The following is a 21,065-nucleotide window of genomic DNA, read 5'->3' as shown; positions in this document are numbered from 1 at the left end:
TGACCTATTTAATGTGTTTAGAAGAAAATGTCTGAATTCACTTTACACAGTCTTTAAACGATATAAGGAATGCCATTACTCAGGTGAGCTTGTTTTCAAAGCTGGCGTATGTGAATACAGGGGGCTGAGGCAGACTCAACCTCTGCCTCTCTGCCTTGTGTGAAATGAACGCAAACAGTTTAGGAGGTTCGCGCATGCATAGTCTGTTCTCACGCTGTCTTCAATGGGCATCATCTTGAAGCACAACGCTTCTCTGGCTCCCATGCTGCCTCCACAGTGGGTTGGCCTCCCGAACCCCCCCAAGGTCTCGCGATGCTGTTGTCACCGCTGTTGTTGAGATACAGGTGATTTCTTGTTGTGCTCTTGTCTTTGGGTGCTCCTATGCTGTAAATCCTGTAGAAATGCAGGTGAATGTATGTCTCAGAAAATTAATTGGCAGTTATTGTGTGCGTGCTATAATCCGCTGATGTCAGTAACTAGTTACATTTTTGACAGCAGCATTTTGACTGACTTTGCAGTGGTTTTAATATTGAGTTCTACATAATATATATTTTTGTATGCGATTTAAGCTCTGGCTGATCCTGCCTACCCAGCCATGGACCTCACTGCACGTTACGTGGCAGTACAGAGAGCTGGCAGGCAGAAGCTGGGCTGGCTGGGAAAGGTGGAGTTCTGCATCCAGTATAGCAATTTGAAATAGTATTAGTATATTAATGTGTTATCGGCTCCAAGTATTACATTTGTAAAGGATTTTCAATCAATCAATCAATCAATCAATCAATCAATCAACCAATCAATCAATCAATCAATCAATCAATCAATCAATCAATCAATAAATCAATCAATCAATCAGTATTTATTTATGTAGCACCAAATCACAACAACAGTCTTCTCAAGGCACTTTTCACATAGAGGGAGACAAGGAGAAATAAAGAGGAGAGGGATAGAGAGGGAGAAGAGGGAGGGAGAAGAGAGAGGCACATTGATAAAACAATCAATCAACACTAAAAATGATAGGAGTGGTGATATCAATCAGACATCCAGACATCCCGAGGTCTTGATGCCCCTAGGCTACCTGTGAGACAAGAGAGCACAGAGAACTTCGGGGATCAGCACACTATTAATAATAACACTATTTTTAAGAAAACTTCAATGACAAATAGTCCTTTATTTAACTGAAAGTCACAAAATGCAAAACAATGCAGCTGCATTCTGAAATGTTTAAATGAATCATCTTGTAATGAATGGCACCTCAGTTCTACTTGCTAAGTATGAATTATCATATATCATATCAATTATCTCAGCAGGTAGAAGCTGTTAGTTCATAAACTAGACCGAGAGCGCCCACTGCAACAAGGCTTTTTTTTTTTGTTGGCATGCGCATCTCATGCCGCCCCCTGAATACTGCTTCGCAAGACAGCATTTACCTCGATGAGAAATATTGTCACATTTTAATCTCATGAGATCTCGTGACACAAGATCTCGTCACACCCCTAATTAATAGTACATTAATGTAAATGGATAGAGAGAGGGAGAAGGAGAGAGGAGCTCAGTGTATCATGGGAAGTCCCCTGGCAGTCTAGGCAGCTGGTTCAAGGCAGGCCTGGCCGGCCCTTAATATAAGCTTTATCAAGAAGGAACATTTTTAGCCTACTCTTCAACATAGAGAGAGTGTCTGCCCCCCGGACTGAATCTGGAAGATGGTTCCACAGGGGAGGAGCCTGATAACGGAGATTCTGCATCCGATTCTACTTTTGGAGATACTAGGACCAACAAGTAAGCCTTCATTCTGGGAGTGCAGTGTTCTTGTAGGTTCACAGGGTACTATGATCTCTTTAAGATATGATGATCTCTTTCCAGTTTTTGTCAGTACACATGCAGCTGCATTATGGACCAGTTGGAGAGTCTTTAGAGGCTTGTTAGGACAGCCTGATAATAATGAATTACAGTTTATTTATACATATGTTTGTGCTTTGAATAACTGGCAACCTACCCGACTGTTTGTATGTCCAGTATCAGTCAAATATTTGGATGCATTTTCAAAGTAAAGAGAATGGGAAGATGTGTCCAAACTTATTAGGTAAACCTTATTTTACAATGTATATGTACAGTGAAAGGTCTTTGGCACATGGGAGTTCCTGCACTGACATGCCCCACTGAATATTTAGATGAAAAAATATACATTTTCTTTATTAATATTAACTTTTTATTAATGACTTTACTGTCTAGTTGAATCAGCTCAATCAATTCTGCAGATTATTATCTAAATGATACGGTACCAAAACAATTATGGCTTAAAGAAATCAGGAAATTCATGGAAACAGTCCACTAACTTGGATAAAAGACTGAGTGGATCTGAATTCGAAAAAACATGAATAAGGAAATCAGACGTTTATAGATAGTATTAATGTATTTTATTGATGCTTTTCATTCTTTGCAGAAAGGCGAATCTTAGCAAAAGATGACATTTTCCATGTATGTACACAATAAAATATCTAAATTAAAAAGATACAACAGGTGTCTTTGTTATACTTGTTGGTATAAATATGGTTAAAGAGTTAATTGTCCATACTCCTTCCAAGCATGTATTTTGAACAGGTGGTAGTGTTTCATATTGACTTATGCTTCAGTCTGTGAGGGTTCTTCACTGTTGGAAGGGAAATGGAAGGTCAATCTCAAGCCTTCCATCACTAACTTTCACGTAGGCTTGAGCCTCCTCTGAAGCTAGCTGAAGGAAACCATAAACAGTGTTATTGAACTGGTCCACCACATAGATGAACATGTCAATAATGTACTCATATGCATTGTTGAGTTGCTCCATATTTAGGGCAGAGATCTCGTCAACAACATTTTTTATGGTTATGATAAGGTTACGATAGAGGACATTGATGTTGATGAACACTGCATCTAAATAGTCAGACTTAACTGAATCAACAAACTCCCCAGATTTCTCAACAATAGCCTTCAGAGTGTCACCTATCTTCACTAGCATTGTATCAAGACTCTCCATATTTTGCACAAAGTTCACCAGTTCATCAAAGGTGTTCTTGAAAGCTATTTTCACCTGATCTATGATCTGGACTCCATTAATTGCATCACCAACTGGCATGCGGAATTTCACATTGCTGATATTCTCAATAAAGGAGGTATAATAGAACTCTGTATTCTCAGCAATAATCTTGATAGTTTTATCTAGCATAGCAGCAATGCTGCTGGTCAGCTTCTTCAGGACCTCAGGGAGAGTGGTCATTTCTTCAGACCCTAGCATTTTAAACTGGGTCTCCCTCAACATCTTGATTACAGCATCCAGGAAGACCTGGACAGTTTTCTGGTACTGGACAATGATGTTCCTGAAGAAAATTGACAGCTGGCTCATTTGAAGGTCATAGTTGATGGCATCATTATAGACCTCATGAATGCGGTTAACAAAAGAGTTCATCAACTCCTCCATGTTCCCTGTGATCTGGTATTTGTCAGCAAACACTCTGAATGTAGAGATGATGTAAAGGAATCTTGTCTTCAGTTCATAGAGAATCACTTTGGGTGCTTCCATGTTGTAGGAAATCTGTAGGTTCATCTTATCAGCATCCTTAGAAGATGATCTGATGACCAAGATGTCAACATCAACCTCTGGGGCAGACTGTTGAATAGGACACAAGAAAATGTTGTTTAGTGTGATTAGGATTTTAGTATCTACTTTGTAATGCCATTAAAATGGTCATGTTAATGATACTCACAGGATAACGACCATAGAATCTTGCACTCATCTGAGATGGGATTCTGCCATTGAACTGAAGGCCGAGGAAGCCAGTGGATGGAGTAGATACTGAAGCGCTGATACCATCTCTGCGAGCAGCGTAACGAAGATTCATATCAGTGAAAGTTGGACTGGTGATGTCCACATTCAATGTTTGCCGAGAGACACTGAGAGAGAGAAAGAACATTTCACACATTACATTTTTTTTTAAATTATCAATTAATTATTGATATGTGATTTAACATCAAGTAATCTGATTTATATGCTTAAATAAATTATCGAAAATGGAAAATTTAGAAAAAAAAGATTAAATATTTACCTGTCATCAACTTGGCGCTTTCTCCTAAAATTTGAAAAAATTGACAATTACTTTAAACGTTAAAAATGAGAGGCAATTTCTTAAAATGTATTGGTAAACAAACACAGAATGTTACCTCAAGGCTTGGGCAATGACATGATTGACATCCATGGTCAGGTCAGCGTGTGTCAGGACAACCTTGCTATTCATGCTCAGAGCTTCATTCTCAAAGTTTACTGTGGTAAAAGCTTTTGAAAGAAATTGTTTTTGTAAGATTTTGTTCTCAGAAATGCTTGCAACATAAACAGTTAAATATGGTAAAATAATTTAAACAGCTCACCATCCATGTCATATTCCAAGAACACAATGACAGATGTGGCAGAGGACTTGAAGGTGACTTTGAAGACTGGAGCATTGCCTTCAACTTCTGCTATCTGGCTTGTGGTGTACAGTGGGCTGATAAACTTGGTAATTGTAGAGATCTTCTGCTTGGCGGCTGTCACTTCAGCAACAGTTTTCTCATAGATGGTGAGATCACCCAGGTCACTTGGCTGAGACATATCAATTTCAATATCAGCAGTCAAGGAAGACACTGGTGCAAGATCAATGGTAGCCTGGGCCACATGCTTCCCCCTGGTGTTGAAATTGAACAGGTTTACTTCATTGTTGCCAGCATACTTCAGCACTGCATATACACGGCTCAGGGAGGCTTCAACAGCAAGATTCTCCATTATATCCATGGCGATGACTGGGATGGTGGCATGGCTAAGTTTGGCATCAGCAATGATCTTGGAGGTGGAACGTAGGCCATCATAATTCAGGAACAGGTTGACATCATTACCCAGGACTCCCAAAACTACGTAGTCTTCAAGCACTGTGCCATCCATCTTTGCCTTAGTTGTTGACTCCATGGAAACATCTTCAATTGTTCCCTCCAGCTTCAGATTGTGGTCTGCCTCTGCATTTCCAACAGCTTTGATCACAGGGATGTTGAAATCACCCTTCATTGTCAAGGTGGAAACAACATTTGCTTTGGTTGTAGTGTCTGCAACCAGATTTTGGTTTGCTTCCAGGTTGAGTATAGGGAGGGCAATCTTCGCAACAGTAGTCACAGAGACAGCAGTTTCAAAAGTTTCAGTGCTCATACTGACCGTGCTGTCATGAGTGCCTTCAATGTGACGATTTTCCAGGGACAGGGAATTGGCCAACTTGATTCCTCTCTTGGTGGTCAGACTGGTGGTACCATCGAGTTTGGCTTTTAGGCTCTCGAATACAGAAGTGGTGGTAGCTCCCAGACGGAATACCAGATCATCCTCAGCATACAGTCCAGCATTGACATTCAGATTAATGATGGCAGACTTCAAGGACAGCTCTGTGATCATGTTACTCATAGGGGCAATCTGGATCAGACCCATTATATCAACAATGGGGGCAGCCTTTATTTTCTGGTAAACTATCTTGGCATCCAGATCAACAGTCTGTTCAGTGGTAGTCAAAAGGTGCTTCAATCCGGTCTGCTCATACAAATTCAGGTCAGTGATAGCTGGAGTATGGAAGTCAATAAAAGGCAGATCAAACTCAGGAAGGCTGATGGGGGATTTCAGGAAGTCAAGGTTGGCTTCACTTTCCATGGCAACAAAGACACCAGCTTCATTTTCGTTATTACCAACAGTTAAGTTGTAGAACATTTTGTACTGATTAAGACGAGCCAGAGCTACAGTGTTCATCTGCTGGCTGTCGGGTTTGAAGATGGCTGAATAATCATTCTGCAGATCTATCTTAGCAGTCAGAGTTTCGAAATAATTGACCTTGCCATTTCCTTTGTTTTGGAATTCAAAGATAAACTCGATAGGTTGGACTACAATGTTGATTTCATTGGACAGGACTCCAGTTACTGCACCATACAATTCTGTATCATGGTTTGCCTTCAGCTCAACCTTCATATCGAAAAGATTAGCATGTCCAGATGCCACAACAAGACTGTTCTTTATGATTGGTGCCTCTGCCTCATTGCGGATGTTAAACTTGAAGTAGGTAAGGATGCCAGATTCAGCATTAATTTGCTGTTTCATCTTCAAGATTGTAGAGTCTGTGTCACTAGAGAAAGTTAGTGTCACAATGGTAGGAGTGAATGACAAATTTAGGTTGCTCTTGTGGTTGCTTTCGTCACTATCAACTTTGACTATGTTGTCAACTGTTAGTGTGAGGGTGTAGCCAACTTGGCGAGCCATTACTTTCTGGGTTAGAGTGGCCTCATTTCTAATGTCCCATGGGAGGTCAAGTAAATGATGGTAAGTTGTATCGAGAGTGGCAGATACCCCCCCTTCAATAGCAATAAAGGCTGTGTTCTTGAAGTCAGCAGTGACACTTTTAGTGGTGACCTTGATTGCAGTCTCGGCATTTGCCTGGGCTGATGGGCCATAGAGAGTAACAGATGCCCGATGTTTAACTCCAATAGCAAGATGGTTGAAGTTTAGAGTCTCTGCAAGAACAACACGGCTCATTTTGGGGAGTGCAATGTGAGCAGTGGAGTCAAGTTTGTAATTCAGAATTTCCAAACTTGGAGATGTGGAGATGCCCTGGGAAGTAATGAATCCAGTGAACTTAGGTGTCATTTCGTTCTCAGTAGAGTTTTGGAACTCAGCAGATGCCTTGACAGTGTAGATGGGAGTTTGGAAATTAATCTCACCATAGAGTTTACCAAAGCATGGGACTGTGATCTCAGTTGGAATAGTTGGCAGTTTGAGCTCAGGAACCTGAAGAGACTTAACTAACTTTTCTACAGGAAATTCGGGAATGGTAGGGAATGAGATGTCAGAAAGAGTGATCTCTGGGAGGTTTATTTCAGGCAAGGAAGGTAGGTAGTTCAGTGTTAGGTCTCCAAAGAAAGCTTCCACATCAACCATTTTGATCTCAAAGTTTACAATGAAATCAATTATTTCAATGATTCTCTGCTTCATGTCATCATAGGAAATTGTGGTGGATTTCACAGTGTGGAAGCCCAGGATGGTGAACTCAGGGATGTCCAGTTGTGTTGGAATTTCAAACTGCTGAAGCTCATCCATCCTGAACTTTATGGAAGGTACAATGAGATCAGTGAGAGGAACAATGAAGGATGGTGTGTTCAGCTCAGCATTATTCAGTTCAGTAATGAGAACATCAAAGATCTGATGAATTTCGCTGATGAACTTTTGCTCAGGTGCGACCCTCTTAATTATGTCAACAATATAATTCAACGTATTGGTGACAGTGGTCATGAGCTGTGTGTAGTATATGCTCACCACCTCCAGATAAGCGGCAATGTCACGTTTGACATCCAGATTTGAGACAAATTTCTTAAGGTCATCAAACACAACCTTGTCAATCATCTCCTTTACTGATTTCATCATTTCTGCAACTTTGATTTCTCTCAGGTGATCCATGAAGCCTCTAGCAGAGGATAGGACAAAGTTGGCTAAATCTCTTGTTGCCTCTAGTTTCTGAGGGATTTCAAGAGACCTGATTAGCTCATTTATGTATGTTGTGTACTTAGCAATAAATCGATTGGCCAAATCCACAAATGTATTATAATCCAATGACTTCAGCTCCTCCACAATGAATTCAATACCGTTGTTCAGTTGTTCAATCATATCCCTCACATTGGTTCCTTTCAAATAAGAGATAGTACTCTCGAGGACTTCTGTGAATATAGTAGGGATCTCTGCGTCTTTCACCATCTTGGCTACAGCTCTAGTAGTTTCATCAATTTTGAACTGCTTGATGACCCCTACAACCTTTTCCAGCAAAGCTTGAACCTTCTTGTCAGCCTCAAACTTTACAATCAAGTCTCTCATCTTGGCATAGAATGTGTTGATCTTGTCTACAATGTCAAGGTCCTGAATTGTTTTGGTAATATAATTTGCTGTGTCACTGAATAAATCTGTGGGAATCTGACTCACCAGTTTGTCAATGTAACTTTTCAGCTGAGCAATGTGTGTGGACATGTCAAAGGTCTCAATGAAGCTCTTCATCTCTTTCAGGAACATCTGCAGTTTAAACATGATTTCGTAGTTGTTGTCAATATTACGCAGATATGTAATGCTAGAGCCCTTCAGGTCAATCTGCTGGATCATCTCCATCATTGTATCAATCACATATAATACCATAGGTTTGATGTCAAAATCAAGGGATTCAGGCAGGCCACCACGAGCAATAATCTCCTTCATCATATCAGCAAATTCTTGGATGTAAATAGAGATATCAGTGAGCATTTTTGCAACAACAGCATTCAGGTTTCTCAAAGAGGCTTCTACATCCTCCATGGAGATGACATATTGTTGGGTAAAATCATTGAAATACTGCTTAAGCTGTATGACCTTGCTATCTATATTCAATTGAGAAACAAATTCACTTATATACTGGGGAAAAGCCTCAAGTTTAGCCCTTATCTCCTCCTTGTTGATGTAGTTGTGCAGTGCCTCTGCAATATGCACAACAACATCCTTGATGGTTTCCAAGATGACAGGATAATTTTTAATTATAGGGAAGCGGATTATGTGACTGCTTGTACTCTTGTCATACTTAAGGAAGCCAGAGATGGTGAATTCCTGGTTGTCTATGGAGTCTGTGTTGAGAATGTTTGTGAGGATGGTGTTAGACATTTCCATTCCAATTCTTTCATCAGTGTTGTAAACACTCATGTCCTGATTAAAGGCATGCTCATTCATTTTAGACTTCACTGTAAAACTAGTCTTCTGCTCTTGAAGTGACAGAACAGTATCCATCTTGTTGACAAATGTGGTCTCCAGGGAAAATCCGCTATCTAGCTGCTGGGTGACTGATGCTCTGCATTCATGTGAGCTAGCAAAAGCCAGGGGTTGTGCTTTGACGAGGAACTTGCCATAGAGCTGGGCACTGTGCTTTCCATACATGGTCATGTCTCCATCACCATTGAAGATGGCATCAAGGTTGAAATCAAAAGGAACAATGCTGCAACGGATGGTATGGTCAAAGCGCATTGGCTGAGAGTTGAAGCGGGCATCGTTAGTGATCCTGGCAGCAAGACCAATAATTTCAAGCTCAGTGTTGTGGCTCATGTGGGTGCCAAAGAGTTTTCCAGTGGTGCTGCACTTTGCGTTAGCAGTCATATCAGCATAGTTAACCTGATAGGTGTGCTTGATCTCTTCCTCACCATAGATGGCTTTCAGGCTTCCAGTCAGGTCCATCTTGTAAAGCTCTGCCTGCAGTTGAGCCTCATTCATGAAGTGGGCAGCCAGAAGTTTAAAGTTGTTATTAACATTGGCAGAAGCAGTGTAAGGTTTCAGGTCGATGTTGATATCATGAGTGTAAGAGGCATACTCACTAGCAGTGGCTTCAGCCTTTGAGTTGAAGTCAAGGCTAGAGAGAGTAATTATCAGAGTGTTGGCATTATCAACCTTGATGTCACGCATTGCAGCCTTGTTGTTAATGGATAGAGTAGCCCTTGAAGCATCAAGCCCAGCACTGAAGGTGTTTTCCAGGGACAGGGGGCTCTGGAGGGTGGTTGTTCCACTTGTGGTCAAACCATCCTTGTTCATTGTCAGAGTTATCTTGTGAGTACCCTCATTCTCAAGGAGCTTCACAGTGGCATCACTGTTTACAGCCAGACCATTGACATCAAGAGAGGCAGTCAGCAGAGAGTAAACACGGTTTTCAGAGTGGTCTGCATTTGTCTCCATTCTAAGGACAACTTCACCAGCACCAGCAGAGGCTTCAGCCTGGTTGCGGATTGTCATACCAAGAGCAAGAGCACTGGCATCACATTTCAGTGACAGCTTGCTGTCTTTGAAGGAAAGGTCAACAACATGGGTCAAGGTGTTATCAAAGGCATTGGTGTTGGACACAACTGAGAATTCACCATTAACAAGGGTTGCTGCAATTGTGTTCTCGGCCTTAACCATCGTGGAGTCAAACTGAACAGAAGAATCGATCTTTGCTTCTGGCCTGAATGGGAGGATGTTAAACGATTGGGTTGAAATGGTCTTGCCATAGAGGGGCCCTGCATTGAACATTCCATCAAATTTGCTATTGGCAAAGATTTCTTCAGTGTTGACTACAGTCATACCAGTGTGCTCCAGTGCAATGTTGAGACCGAAAGGACTTGTGGCTTCAACCTTGCTGCTTGATCTCAAATTGATTTTGTCTGTGATGGTTGCATCTTCAACAATACTAAAACTGGCTTCAATAAATTTATGGGCCAAAGAGCTTTTCACGTGGGCCTTGATGGAATCAGTGGTGGCTAACATTCCAGAGCCTAAATAAAACACACAAGAAGAAAAGATAACTGATTATTGCATCAATAGCAGAATTATATTACAAAACACAAACAGTTTATCTATATAACTCTCAGTGAAACACTACGAAATTTACTGCGAAATACCTTCAATCTTTATTGACAGAATGTCAACTGGGGAAGTTCCTTTCACATCAAACTTAGCTGAGTAGCTAGGTGTTTCCACTACATCTTTGCCGGCAGCCATTGAGGCCTCCATGTCATATAGGTTGCTCTTCATCAGAGTTGAAAGCTCAGCTTTGCCAAAAAGAGGAACAGACAGAGTAAGGCTCTCAGGGACAAAAAGCTCTGGGATTGGAATCTCCATGGACGTGATCTCCAGTCCAAACTGGGGCAGAGACACGTGAGGTGTGGTTAAAGCTGGTGGGAAGTTGAGCTCTTCTGTTGACTTTCCTCCAAGTGGGAGAGGGATAGTAATGGTGAAGCGCTCATTGTTGAAGTAGTAGACAGCCTTTGCCTCACTGTTAAAATCACAGATGTAAAATGCATTAATATTTTTGGAAATAAAATGAGATAATTTAAAGAATTACCATGAACTTGTTTACACTTACGTATTCATAAACAATTTCTCCGGCAGAGAAATCTCAGGCATATCAGGTACTCTGAAGTTCTGAATGTAAGGGATGTCAGCACCATACTTGTCCATGTAGGTGTTTGCGGCCTAAGAAATAGACAATTCTTGTTTTATGCTTGTTTCACATTTTATCCATGAAAATCAGAATAATTACTGCATTTAAGAGTCATACCTCCACAAACTTCTTAAAGATGTGACGGACTTTCATGTCGGTCTGGCCCACCTGTGTGTCAAGAAGTTGGTTGCCATACTTCTCAAACACATCAGCATTTGGCAAGATGGTAGTCTCAGTATTCACATCAGACTTGATCTCAACCTCAATCTTGCTGGCATCTGTAAGAATAGAGAGCAATGAATCATCAGAGATGTGCAAATATCCTTTTAAAATCCAGGTTAGAGTTAAGGGTAAACTTACTCTTACTGTAAACAAAATTTGGCATTATCCCCTCAGGCAAAATGGCATGTTTCAAATCTGTTTTTATTCTATCTCATTGATTGCCCTGAAATCGGGTGAGTGACACCTTTAAATAATCAATAACATCATGTAATTCGTTTTTTATAGATTCATGTAGTGGAATCTCCTGGTCCTAATCAGCATTATAGCCAGCTTCTGTGTCCCAGATTCGGTAATTTAAAAACATCATATTCCCCTGTTTGAGGAGTAGGCAGCCACTAAGTGAACTGTTAATTAATATTTTGAAAAAATGAGTAACTGGAAAATTACATTACCATATTTCATTGCAATTTTCTGCTCAGACTTGGCATCCATGACCTTGATGTCACTCTCAAGCTCCAATTCCAGTTCTTCTTCACGCTTCAGGTTAGCGGTGAAAGTGGCATCAGTTTTGATTGAGGGGACAAGAAGTTGGACTTGCAGCATACCTTCCTTCATGGCCTTCAGACTGAAACATTTACCAGTGAGTCAGCATAATCTAAATCATAAGTGTGACATTTATGTTGTTTGTGTGGATACATGGCTAATTTCTTACCTGGCACGGCCAACCAAGGAGAGCTGAGGGATGTTCTTGTTAAGCAAGTCAAGAGAGATGGAGTGAGTTCCTTTGCCCTTGGTGTTTCCGTCAACAACACCCAGTCTGAATCCAGCTTCCACATCGTAGTCGGGGATCTGGAAGTCAGCTGTGATGACATTCTTCCTTCTGTTATATTTCATGATTGCTCTGGCTTCTGTGGGCTCCACACCTGTTGCCGACCAACCGGGACAGTAGTATTACATTTCAAAGCTTCTCTAGATTGAGCCAGTGATGAGGTTTAAGGAATTTCAAGTACTGTACATTACCTTCAGCCCTCAGAACAAACTTCACAGAGTCAACCTTCTGCCTGCCTTCTTCTCCCTCCCTGAGGAGCTCATAGGCAACGGTGGCTGTGTACTCAGTGACTTCACCAGTAGGGTGGAGCTCCACAGCAAATCTATGAAGACAATTCAATAAATTAGCCAGTATTTCTTAGGTAAATTATTTTAGAAGGGCAATTATTTGTTGATGGTTTGCTTACTTGCTGTCTCCGGTGAAGGGGAAGTATGGGGCTGTCTCTTGAGAGAAAGCATCAGTGTACTTCAGAGCAGTACAGTATTTCATTCCAGTGAAGAAGGGAGTACACTCACTAACATCAACCTTGTCCATCACAATGGGAGGGATTGTTTTCACCTCTGATCCAGTCACTGCCACCAGGTTGTTTCTAAATTTGAAATAAATTGTGAATGAGTTAAAATTGAGCTATGAGTGTTTTGTTTTGTTTTCATTATTTTGAAGTTAAAATGGCCATAATCACAGACATAAAATCCCCTCAATTATTTAATTATTTAAAAAAAAAATAATTAAATTGCTTTCTTCAACTTTTTTTTGACAATAACATTATTCCCTTTATATTTCAGGTTTTTTAGATTAACAAAGTGCATTACAACAAGGAGTGCAAAGCATCTTCTGCATGTTGCTTTGTTCTAACTAGTGATACTGCTTCCTGTTTCCTGGATTTAAGATGGAGAAAATAGCATAATATTTGGAAGTTCAATTTAGGCTTACGTCATTTTGATGAGCTTGGTAGGGGTCATTGGAGCAGGGATAGTCAACTTGATTTGGTCCTGTCCCATGGAGATTTTGGCAGTGAGCCCACTCTCGTGGAAAATGTTGGTGTGCATCTCTAATCCAGAGTTGACATATTCAGGGATGTGGGAGCCAATTTGAGTTACAAACTCAATGCCAGCAGAGGGCATGAAGGCAACTTCGCTCTGTGTGGAAAAATAGAAGGAAATGTGAATGGTTTTGTTGATACTGTATAATAGAAAAATGACAGGTGACATTAAAATATGTTTTGAACAATTACCATCTGGCGAGCAATCTTAAGTCCTCCCTTGATACCAGGGGTGAATGTACCAGACAGTGCAACCCTCAGAGGCACACCAGTGACAGTAGGGAGGAAGAATTCATTGTCCATGAAGATGTAGTGGGCAAAGATTGTGTTGTCAGCCTTAGTCATCAGTTCCTTCATTAGCTTTGACAGATAAAAATACACAAAAAACAGTGAAATTTAAATGATAAACAAACAAATAATAAATATGTAATCAATTCTGTTGTTATTATTAATTCATATAATTGCTTGCACTTACATCTGTAGGGACCATCTTGAACATGCTGTCAATCATCATGGCAGCAGAGTAAGCCATCTCCTCCATTTCATTGGTCTTCAAATATCCAAGCTCATTTCCTAAGAGTCTCAAATACACCATGGCCTCTGGAGACTGTGCATTGCTCAGTTCCTTTACCAGTTTGTTGAGGTTGCGTCCGACTTCCCTCATCAGGTTCTGTTTAGCCTAAACAGAAGTGCACACACTTTATAGCCCTTTATGTAAAAACAATTTACCTTATGAGTACAGTGGTTTTCAGTCTGATATATATGCATTATACATATATGTATATAACACACATAAGACTGATTACTCTTAGTACCATTCTGTTCATGCTGTACTTCTTCAGAGCTGGCAGCATGTTCTGCAGGATCTCATTGACTCTGAGTGGCATGTTGTCAGACACAAAGTACATTGTCTTCAGGGCAGTGTCGGGGAAGAATCCATTCTCTCCAAACAGGGCATCAACAGTTGGCTCAAATCCTTTGCCCTCCATACCAATCTGTAAAGGTGACATTCACAATTTAACTCACTGAAAGGTGACCTCAATCACGACATGTTTTAAAATAGTCCAAATTGTTTACCTCCATCATGTCAATGTCAAAGCCAAATGCCTTAAGAGTCATTTCAAGCATGACTTCCTTGGGCAGGTAACTGGAGCCCTCAAAGATCATGTTGCCTTCCACAGATCCAACCTTGTAATTGCGAGAGAACTTGGTGGGGTCCATGATAGGTCCAATCTCATTACCTTGCAGAGCATCACGAATCTTCTGTCTCAGCCTTCATGAACGAAAGACAAAATATAATAGTTATCCTAGTGATAGTGGTCAAATTAGAAATTCTACTCACCAGGTAGGTGAAAACACAAATTTAAACAATATAAGGCTGCATCAGCTCTTCACTTACTCTTGGGTTTCAGGCTGAGTTGAGGACAAAATGTTGGTAATGTGGGAGATCACAAAGCTCCTGACTTGTGTATCTTGTTCATTGGGCAAGGCAACAGTCAGTTGAGCCAGTTCACTTGGCTGGGGGTCCTTCATAAGTACCAGATATGCAGCAATACGCTTTTGCATGGGGCTAGCACTGTCCAAGACAACCTGCATGAGAACCTCTCTGCCCTGTGACCAAAAGAGATCAATAAAATGAGCCTATAGTAAAAATATATATGACAATAATCTTTCAAACCAACGAATTTGACTTGCCTCTTCAGGCACGGGAGTCAGCCTGTATACTTGGATGGCGGCCTGCTGCACAGCGAGGGAAGCTGCAGGTTGGTTCACACATTGGATCACTGCAGCTCTGAGTGCAGGACTAGCTGGCACCACAGCTGGAGCCATGTTTCCAATAACCTAGAATAAACAAAAATAATCATTCTCTTCACTGAGCAGAGTGTAAATTCAGACAACCTTGTTATTTAAGAGTCAGATACATCCTTTAAACTAAGGTTAGAATCTTTTATTTAATGTGAATCCTTTCTAATGTTAATATTCTTCCTGCATTTTAATATACTTTATTGTATGCTCCTTTGAGCATCATTTTTTACCAGTGTTATTTCACAGTGCCATTTTGTAGGTCTATGGAAGTCTTTTTTTAAATCAAAAACTACTTTGCTCATTTTCTTGCTATTGTACAAAATGGTTGATTCCAGTTTCAGAATGCAGTAATTCCAAAGATAATGTATATAAGACATCTGTCATTCTTATTATATACTTTTAAACATGCTTTTATACTAGATTTCAATGTATGTCCCCTTAAAAACAGTTCAAGATAAGCTCTTATACAATGCATCTTGTTTTTAATTATTTAAGATTTATTCATTAAAGGAAATGCGTGGGGACAAAATTACACAAAACTGAATATAGTAGATATCTACATTTCTGCTTATGAAGCCTGTCATTTAAAAATATATATATTTTTGGGTGAGATACATACCCTCAGTGTCATAAAAGTGTTGTCTTTGTCACCAGAACAGTCTCCCAACTGGGCTGCCATGAACTCAGCAACAGAGTAAATCTCAGGGATCAGTTTCCCTTCAGTTTTGTAAAACCTGTTATAGAGAAAATTGATACTTAAATCCAAAGCCTGGGTATCTGATTTTAGAAACAACAGCTCAAAAATTCAGGTAAGTCTCTACCTTGATTGACGTATGGTTAACTTCACTCACCTCTTGACAACATTGCTCAGGGCATACATGATGGGCTTGCTGATCTTGTATTTGGCCATCTCAAGCATGTCATTGATCAGGAGGGCAGAGGGATTGGACACAAGTCCCATAGCGAAAACAGTGGCATCAACCTCCAGAGATGAGCTGTCAAAGGTCCTGAGGATCTGCATGATGGCACTGCTGCACTCAGGAGTTCCACACTGAGCCAGAACCTGGTAGGTCAGGACACGGGACACTGCAAGAGCCTCAGGAATGGCAGGACTCAGGGTCTCAGTCTTCATTCCGCGGACCATGGTGACAATCTTGTGGAAGAGGTGGGCCCTCCTCTCACCCTCGGTCTCAGGCAGAGTGGCCAGTTCTCTCAGGAGGTCCAGACAAGCGGTTGTATCCTGGACAAAAGTCTTGTCCTCAACAGCTTCCATGTGAAGACCCATGGCAATGTCACCTGTGATACACAAGCGGCATTGTTGTAGTGAGTTCATTTTATCTTTAGTGACAATCTTGACAATTAACCACAAATGAAAACAACCAAAATTAAAAAAAGTGGGCTTACTTCGGTCAAAGACTCTGTCGTTGTGAGGAGAAACCTGAACCAGGGTCAGCGCTTGCTTTCCAGTGTTGGTAACACCATACTCTCCCCTGTTGGAAGAAAACACTACTGGTTAAAAAGTACTGAATAACACTTGGATAAGACGCACCAAATATCAGTATAGATTGGCATAGAGTGCAATGTAAGGTTGGACTTACTTGTGTGAGAAGGGAATGAGGATGTGGTTCTCGGTGCAGGAGCCAGAGGTCATGTGTTTCTTCTCATTGTCAAACTTGTAGTTGCAGGTCTGGGAGCTTCTGACCAGCTGGGAAAGAGGGTAGTGCTGAAAGTAGACAAATCATCATGTAAATGTTGAGGATTGTTTGACTTTAAAGAGGTTAACTGCCAAAGTGTTTTTGTACTGCAGTTAAGTACTTTTAGTCAAATTTCTGTGCATAAAGCTTAAATGTGCTTTTTCTTGTACTTTTAACATTGCTATTATTATAACTTAACATTAGTGCCCATTGTTTTTAATTTACACAAATGACTTTTGCTGTTCTCACAAATATAAAATGACTTTATGTGCACCAGGAGATTTTTCATTTGAAAATCAAGATGGACAGCAAATGTTGCTTGTGTAAAAGCTGTCACAAAATCTGTAACTTGCCACTGTTTGTAGGATGTCTTACCATGCCAGAGATGAGCGCCAGAGGGCTGGTGTGATCTCTCATTGGGACAAATTTGTCACATCTGGACAGATCCCTGTTGAGACTGATGTCAGTTGCAATGTCCTCTCTAGCATTGATGGTGTAATAGGTCTTGCACATGCCGTGGATGGTGGGCTTAAATGAATGATTACAGGAAACAATATAGATTTAGATTGTATAATAGACAGCCATTCTCTAATTATCAGAAACAATGTAGTCTTTGGAAAGTGCTACTAAAACATTTTGCTTTTCAGGCCATTTTCATGAGAAATCAGTGTACCATGTTCTTGTTCTTGTCTTCTTCCAGCAGAGGCACAGCCAGGGCAGAGATGATACCCCTCTTGATGTTCAGGATGGTTGTTGTCTCACCATCCTCAGGGTACAATTTCACATCATACACACCCTCAACCATAACCTTCAGAGGATATCTAAAAGAAAATGAGAGATTTTATTTAAATTCAATTATCAGTGCACAATCTTAAAAGTGGTCAGTTGGTTTTGAAGTTTCAAAGTAGATATTGTTGTGGCAGTTTGATATCAGAGATATCAGACATGGAGTAACTTACCTCTCCATTTCAGCAGCAAAGGCATCAGAGCCGGGAGCAGGACTGAACACAGGGTTGCTGTCTGTGTCCATGTCAACAACCTCGCTCAGGCTACAGCCAGTGGTGCGGACAATGAAGCTGCAAGTCTGGGGCACTTCAATTTCAACCTGTGAGAGAAGATAAATACATTTTTCTTATGTCTGACAGTCTTTTTTTAAATGGAAAGAAAAATCGGATAACTGGGGATGTTTGTAAAAGAGCTTGCTTGTACCGTGCAAGAGGCCTTGGGTCCGTTCTTGAGCTGTGAGGCTCCGTTGATAGTATTCAGAGATTCCGCTTCATATTGGTATTCATACTTGTGCAGAGTCTTGTATCTTTTGGCCACTAGAAGAGAAAATCAAGGTGGAGAGGAGATTTTGCATGTAATAGTGATTTTGTTAGTGCCACAACATGAATGTAACTGTATGGTCTGGGTTTCTGCACAGTTAGATTATCATAGCAAGTAGTGTGGTGTAACTTACGCAGGCAGGTTGGCTGATCTTCATCTTGGGCAACTGTGAACACAAAAGTGAGATCATTTATTATTTAGTAAATCTAATGTAACTGACATTAATCAGAATGTGTGTGAAATAAAATAAAATAAACTGTAAAATCACTACACTAATCCATAGGTCTTAGTACACAGTTATTGTAGTATGGCTCCCATAATGGGTGGCAAACAAACATATTATTCCAGATTGTTATTGGAATATACTCTAAGGATTTGTAATTAAAAAAAGTAGAAGAAGTAGAAAGAAACAGAAGAAATAATGCAATTTAGGAAATCCTTGATAAAATAATGTGCAGCAAAACAATGAGCTATCATAGATGAACAAACTGTAGAGTTACTCACAAGCCAAGGCAGATGTGCTCAGGAGCAGCAAAAGGCAGAGCTTTGAGTCCCCCATGGTGGGTTCGTTGAAGCTCTCTCCTTTGGGGTTGGCGAGTACTCAGTGGAGACTGACTTCTCAGATTCAGCTTGAGACTTTTATACCCTCAGCTGGGCTCTATCAGATGACTAGGAGGCATGGACAGTGCTTTGAATGCTCAAAGTCCACCCCACCCTCCTGTGTGGAGGGACAAAGGCAAAAGGTTTAAAAAGATACTCATTGTCCAGAGCACACGCTTACAAAAGTGATCAATATTGCAAAAATGTTCAAAATGTCTTTCTTTTAAATGTATATTAGGGATATTTGATTGGATAGGATACTTTTTATAATTTAATTAATTTTTATTTTATTAAAGTTAAGTTCAGCCTTTACAAATATCATTTGGCTTATAATACTTGATTTCCTCCAATTTATTCATATATCCATGAGCATTTGTGTGGGTAAAATGTTTACAATACATTTTCAGTCATATCTAGGCTTTTTTCTTGGTGGAGACTCTTTTCAGTAAAAGAAGTTGCAGTTCATTAAATAAACCATTTATTGTGATGTACTGGTTTGACTTGAAAATTTGGGTAAAACATTTCTCATGATGTGAGAATGAGAGGTTTAAGTGGGTTTGTCTGTCACTGGATTCATGGTTAGACCTGATGACCTATTCAATACAATAAAAACATTAAAGGTCCAACATTTTCAAAGCTCTGTTCCATAATCGGTAATATTCTTGAACTTCTGCTGTAAAAATGCAAAGTCAGTCATTTAAAAGCTCCAGTGTAAATTAGGTCACTGATATGACTAGAAAGGCACTCATTAAGGAACACTGAGTGATCAAGGCATGCTCCAAACACAAAGTCCCCCCAGAGGTACAAAAGATGATAAACTTATCAGCTTTTACGCATTGATGATATCAACCACAAAACAAACCGACACCTTTCAAGAATGTCTTCTGTTATGTAAATGCTGAATGAGTCACTAAACGTTGATTTGGTCATTTTAGTTACAATTGTGGACACACACATAATTTAAATACATATTAGAAATAAATATTTATTAAACATAATACTATTCACTTATATTGTAGTCAATGTTTTACATGTGAATGTGGCTGTTAAAATAATTTTAGTACTTACAGTATATTACCTTGTAACAAAGTTAGATGCTTGTTGTTCTGCTTCACCTGCCACAAAGCCAAAATGAAAACAGAGAAAACATTTGCCAAACTTCAATATAGGTTAGATGATGAACTTTGATCAACAAAGATTCAAAGGTCCATGCAGTGTAATATTTTATGTTTAATTTGGGACTGCGGTCCAGTTCATGGCAGCTACAGCGCATACAAAAATAAATAAACATTTGATAACCTTGGACTGGCAAAAGCCTTTTCTTATATTTGGTTGTATTCTAAATGTGCTTCATTAACTATGCAATGTTTGAGAGCGAATGAAATTTTAAGAAAAAAATCCATCTTTTTTTGTACATTAATCACACAACCGCATCTGAACATTGTGTAATGGCCTGTTGCAATAGATCCCCATCGGCACCTTTTTAGAGGTTTGTCTGATATTCAGTGTTTGCACTGACAGACATGTACACAGATAGAGTCCAAAGGGGGCTTGAGACTCTGAACACTTTATGCTTCATTTGGATTTTAGACATTTTGCTGACATTCTAATCCATCGTGTCTTATTTTAATACATTATTTTTCATGTGCTATTTACAATAGAATACAATCAAAATAATTATGTATATACTAGTTAAATCCCTGTAGTCCTCTAAATGGTGATGTAAGCTATCTGTGCAGAGTCCAGTTTACTGAGGTTTACCCCCTCCAAGCCTCACCGACATCCAACAGCTTTCAAATATAATCAATTCATCTGCATGCTCTCAATGATCTCAGAGGGTCTAAAGGGGAGAAGATACTTTGATGTAAAATAGCCATAATTGTTGTTAACACACTCATTTATATGACTTACAATGGGCTTACAAGTCAATCTAAATCATCAAACATCTAACTCTTGATGTACTGTGTACTTAAAAGAGATCAATGGTAGATGTGAGCCAGTTCAGTTGTGCTGAAAAAAACTTAGTACAGTATGGTAGATATTGTTGATTTGTAAAAACGCCTTATTCTGTAACCATTTGTGTATTTTCAGTAAACTGTTTTTTCCCCACCTAGCTTAGTCTTTATTCAGAGTTATTTTGTTGTGACTGTGTGAGGGTTGTTGTGGGCTGCAGCCAACTGCACCATTTCCCTGGGAATCTTATAAATAGCCATCCTATTCTTATTCCATCTCCTTATTCCATCAGCTGATGAATAAAAGAAGAAAATGAAGAAGAAGTAGTCAGAAAAGGAAAGGAAGGTGACCAAACACAACAGACCACGCTCATCTCATGATCAAATCAAAGAAGAGTAAATGATTATTGCTGTCCACCTGATGACCCCCATGATTATAAACTCTGTTATCACAGGAGACAGACATGTGCAGTCTTCTCCCGCGGCAGAGCAACTGTTGGCTCAGTTGCCTAATCAATCATTCAGGGTAAAGGTCAACTGTTTAATGCAACAAGACCACTGATGGTATTTTGTAAGTTACTGTTCAATTTTATACTTTGA

The 21,065-nt window shown here is 39.9% G+C and overlaps 1 protein-coding gene across 2 annotated transcripts; it reads right to left on the bottom strand.

Moving 5' to 3' along the window:
• Positions 1 to 2,399: 2,399 nt before the first annotated feature.
• Positions 2,400 to 19,678, bottom strand: apobb.1 (apolipoprotein Bb, tandem duplicate 1). 2 transcript variants are annotated; one of them, XM_062437439.1, is made up of 30 exons: positions 19,592 to 19,678; positions 18,418 to 18,631; positions 18,047 to 18,079; positions 17,797 to 17,909; positions 17,547 to 17,692; positions 17,261 to 17,408; positions 16,963 to 17,115; positions 16,492 to 16,616; positions 16,298 to 16,383; positions 15,745 to 16,189; positions 15,513 to 15,627; positions 14,783 to 14,929; positions 14,487 to 14,698; positions 14,165 to 14,360; positions 13,903 to 14,082; positions 13,563 to 13,766; positions 13,280 to 13,447; positions 12,979 to 13,184; positions 12,452 to 12,634; positions 12,237 to 12,367; positions 11,929 to 12,139; positions 11,669 to 11,841; positions 11,112 to 11,272; positions 10,917 to 11,026; positions 10,453 to 10,826; positions 4,396 to 10,326; positions 4,192 to 4,303; positions 4,077 to 4,100; positions 3,738 to 3,924; positions 2,400 to 3,640 (listed from the first exon to the last, which is right to left on the bottom strand). In XM_062437439.1, exons 2-30 carry the CDS (start codon positions 18,470 to 18,472, stop codon positions 2,645 to 2,647), a joined length of 11,325 nt encoding a protein of 3,774 aa, XP_062293423.1. In that variant the 5' UTR covers positions 18,473 to 18,631; positions 19,592 to 19,678; the 3' UTR covers positions 2,400 to 2,644. The 2 variants fall into 2 exon arrangements, with proteins under 2 accessions (XP_062293423.1, XP_062293424.1); XM_062437440.1 differs by having other exon boundaries at positions 19,582 to 19,651.
• Between the last annotated feature and the right edge of the window lie 1,387 nt (positions 19,679 to 21,065).

Source organism: Scomber scombrus, chromosome 17, assembly GCF_963691925.1.
Source record: "Scomber scombrus chromosome 17, fScoSco1.1, whole genome shotgun sequence".
NCBI classification, from domain to species: Eukaryota; Metazoa; Chordata; class Actinopteri; order Scombriformes; family Scombridae; genus Scomber; species Scomber scombrus.
The sequence above is the reverse complement of the archived record's forward strand: the minus strand, read 5'-3'. Positions and strand labels throughout refer to the sequence as shown.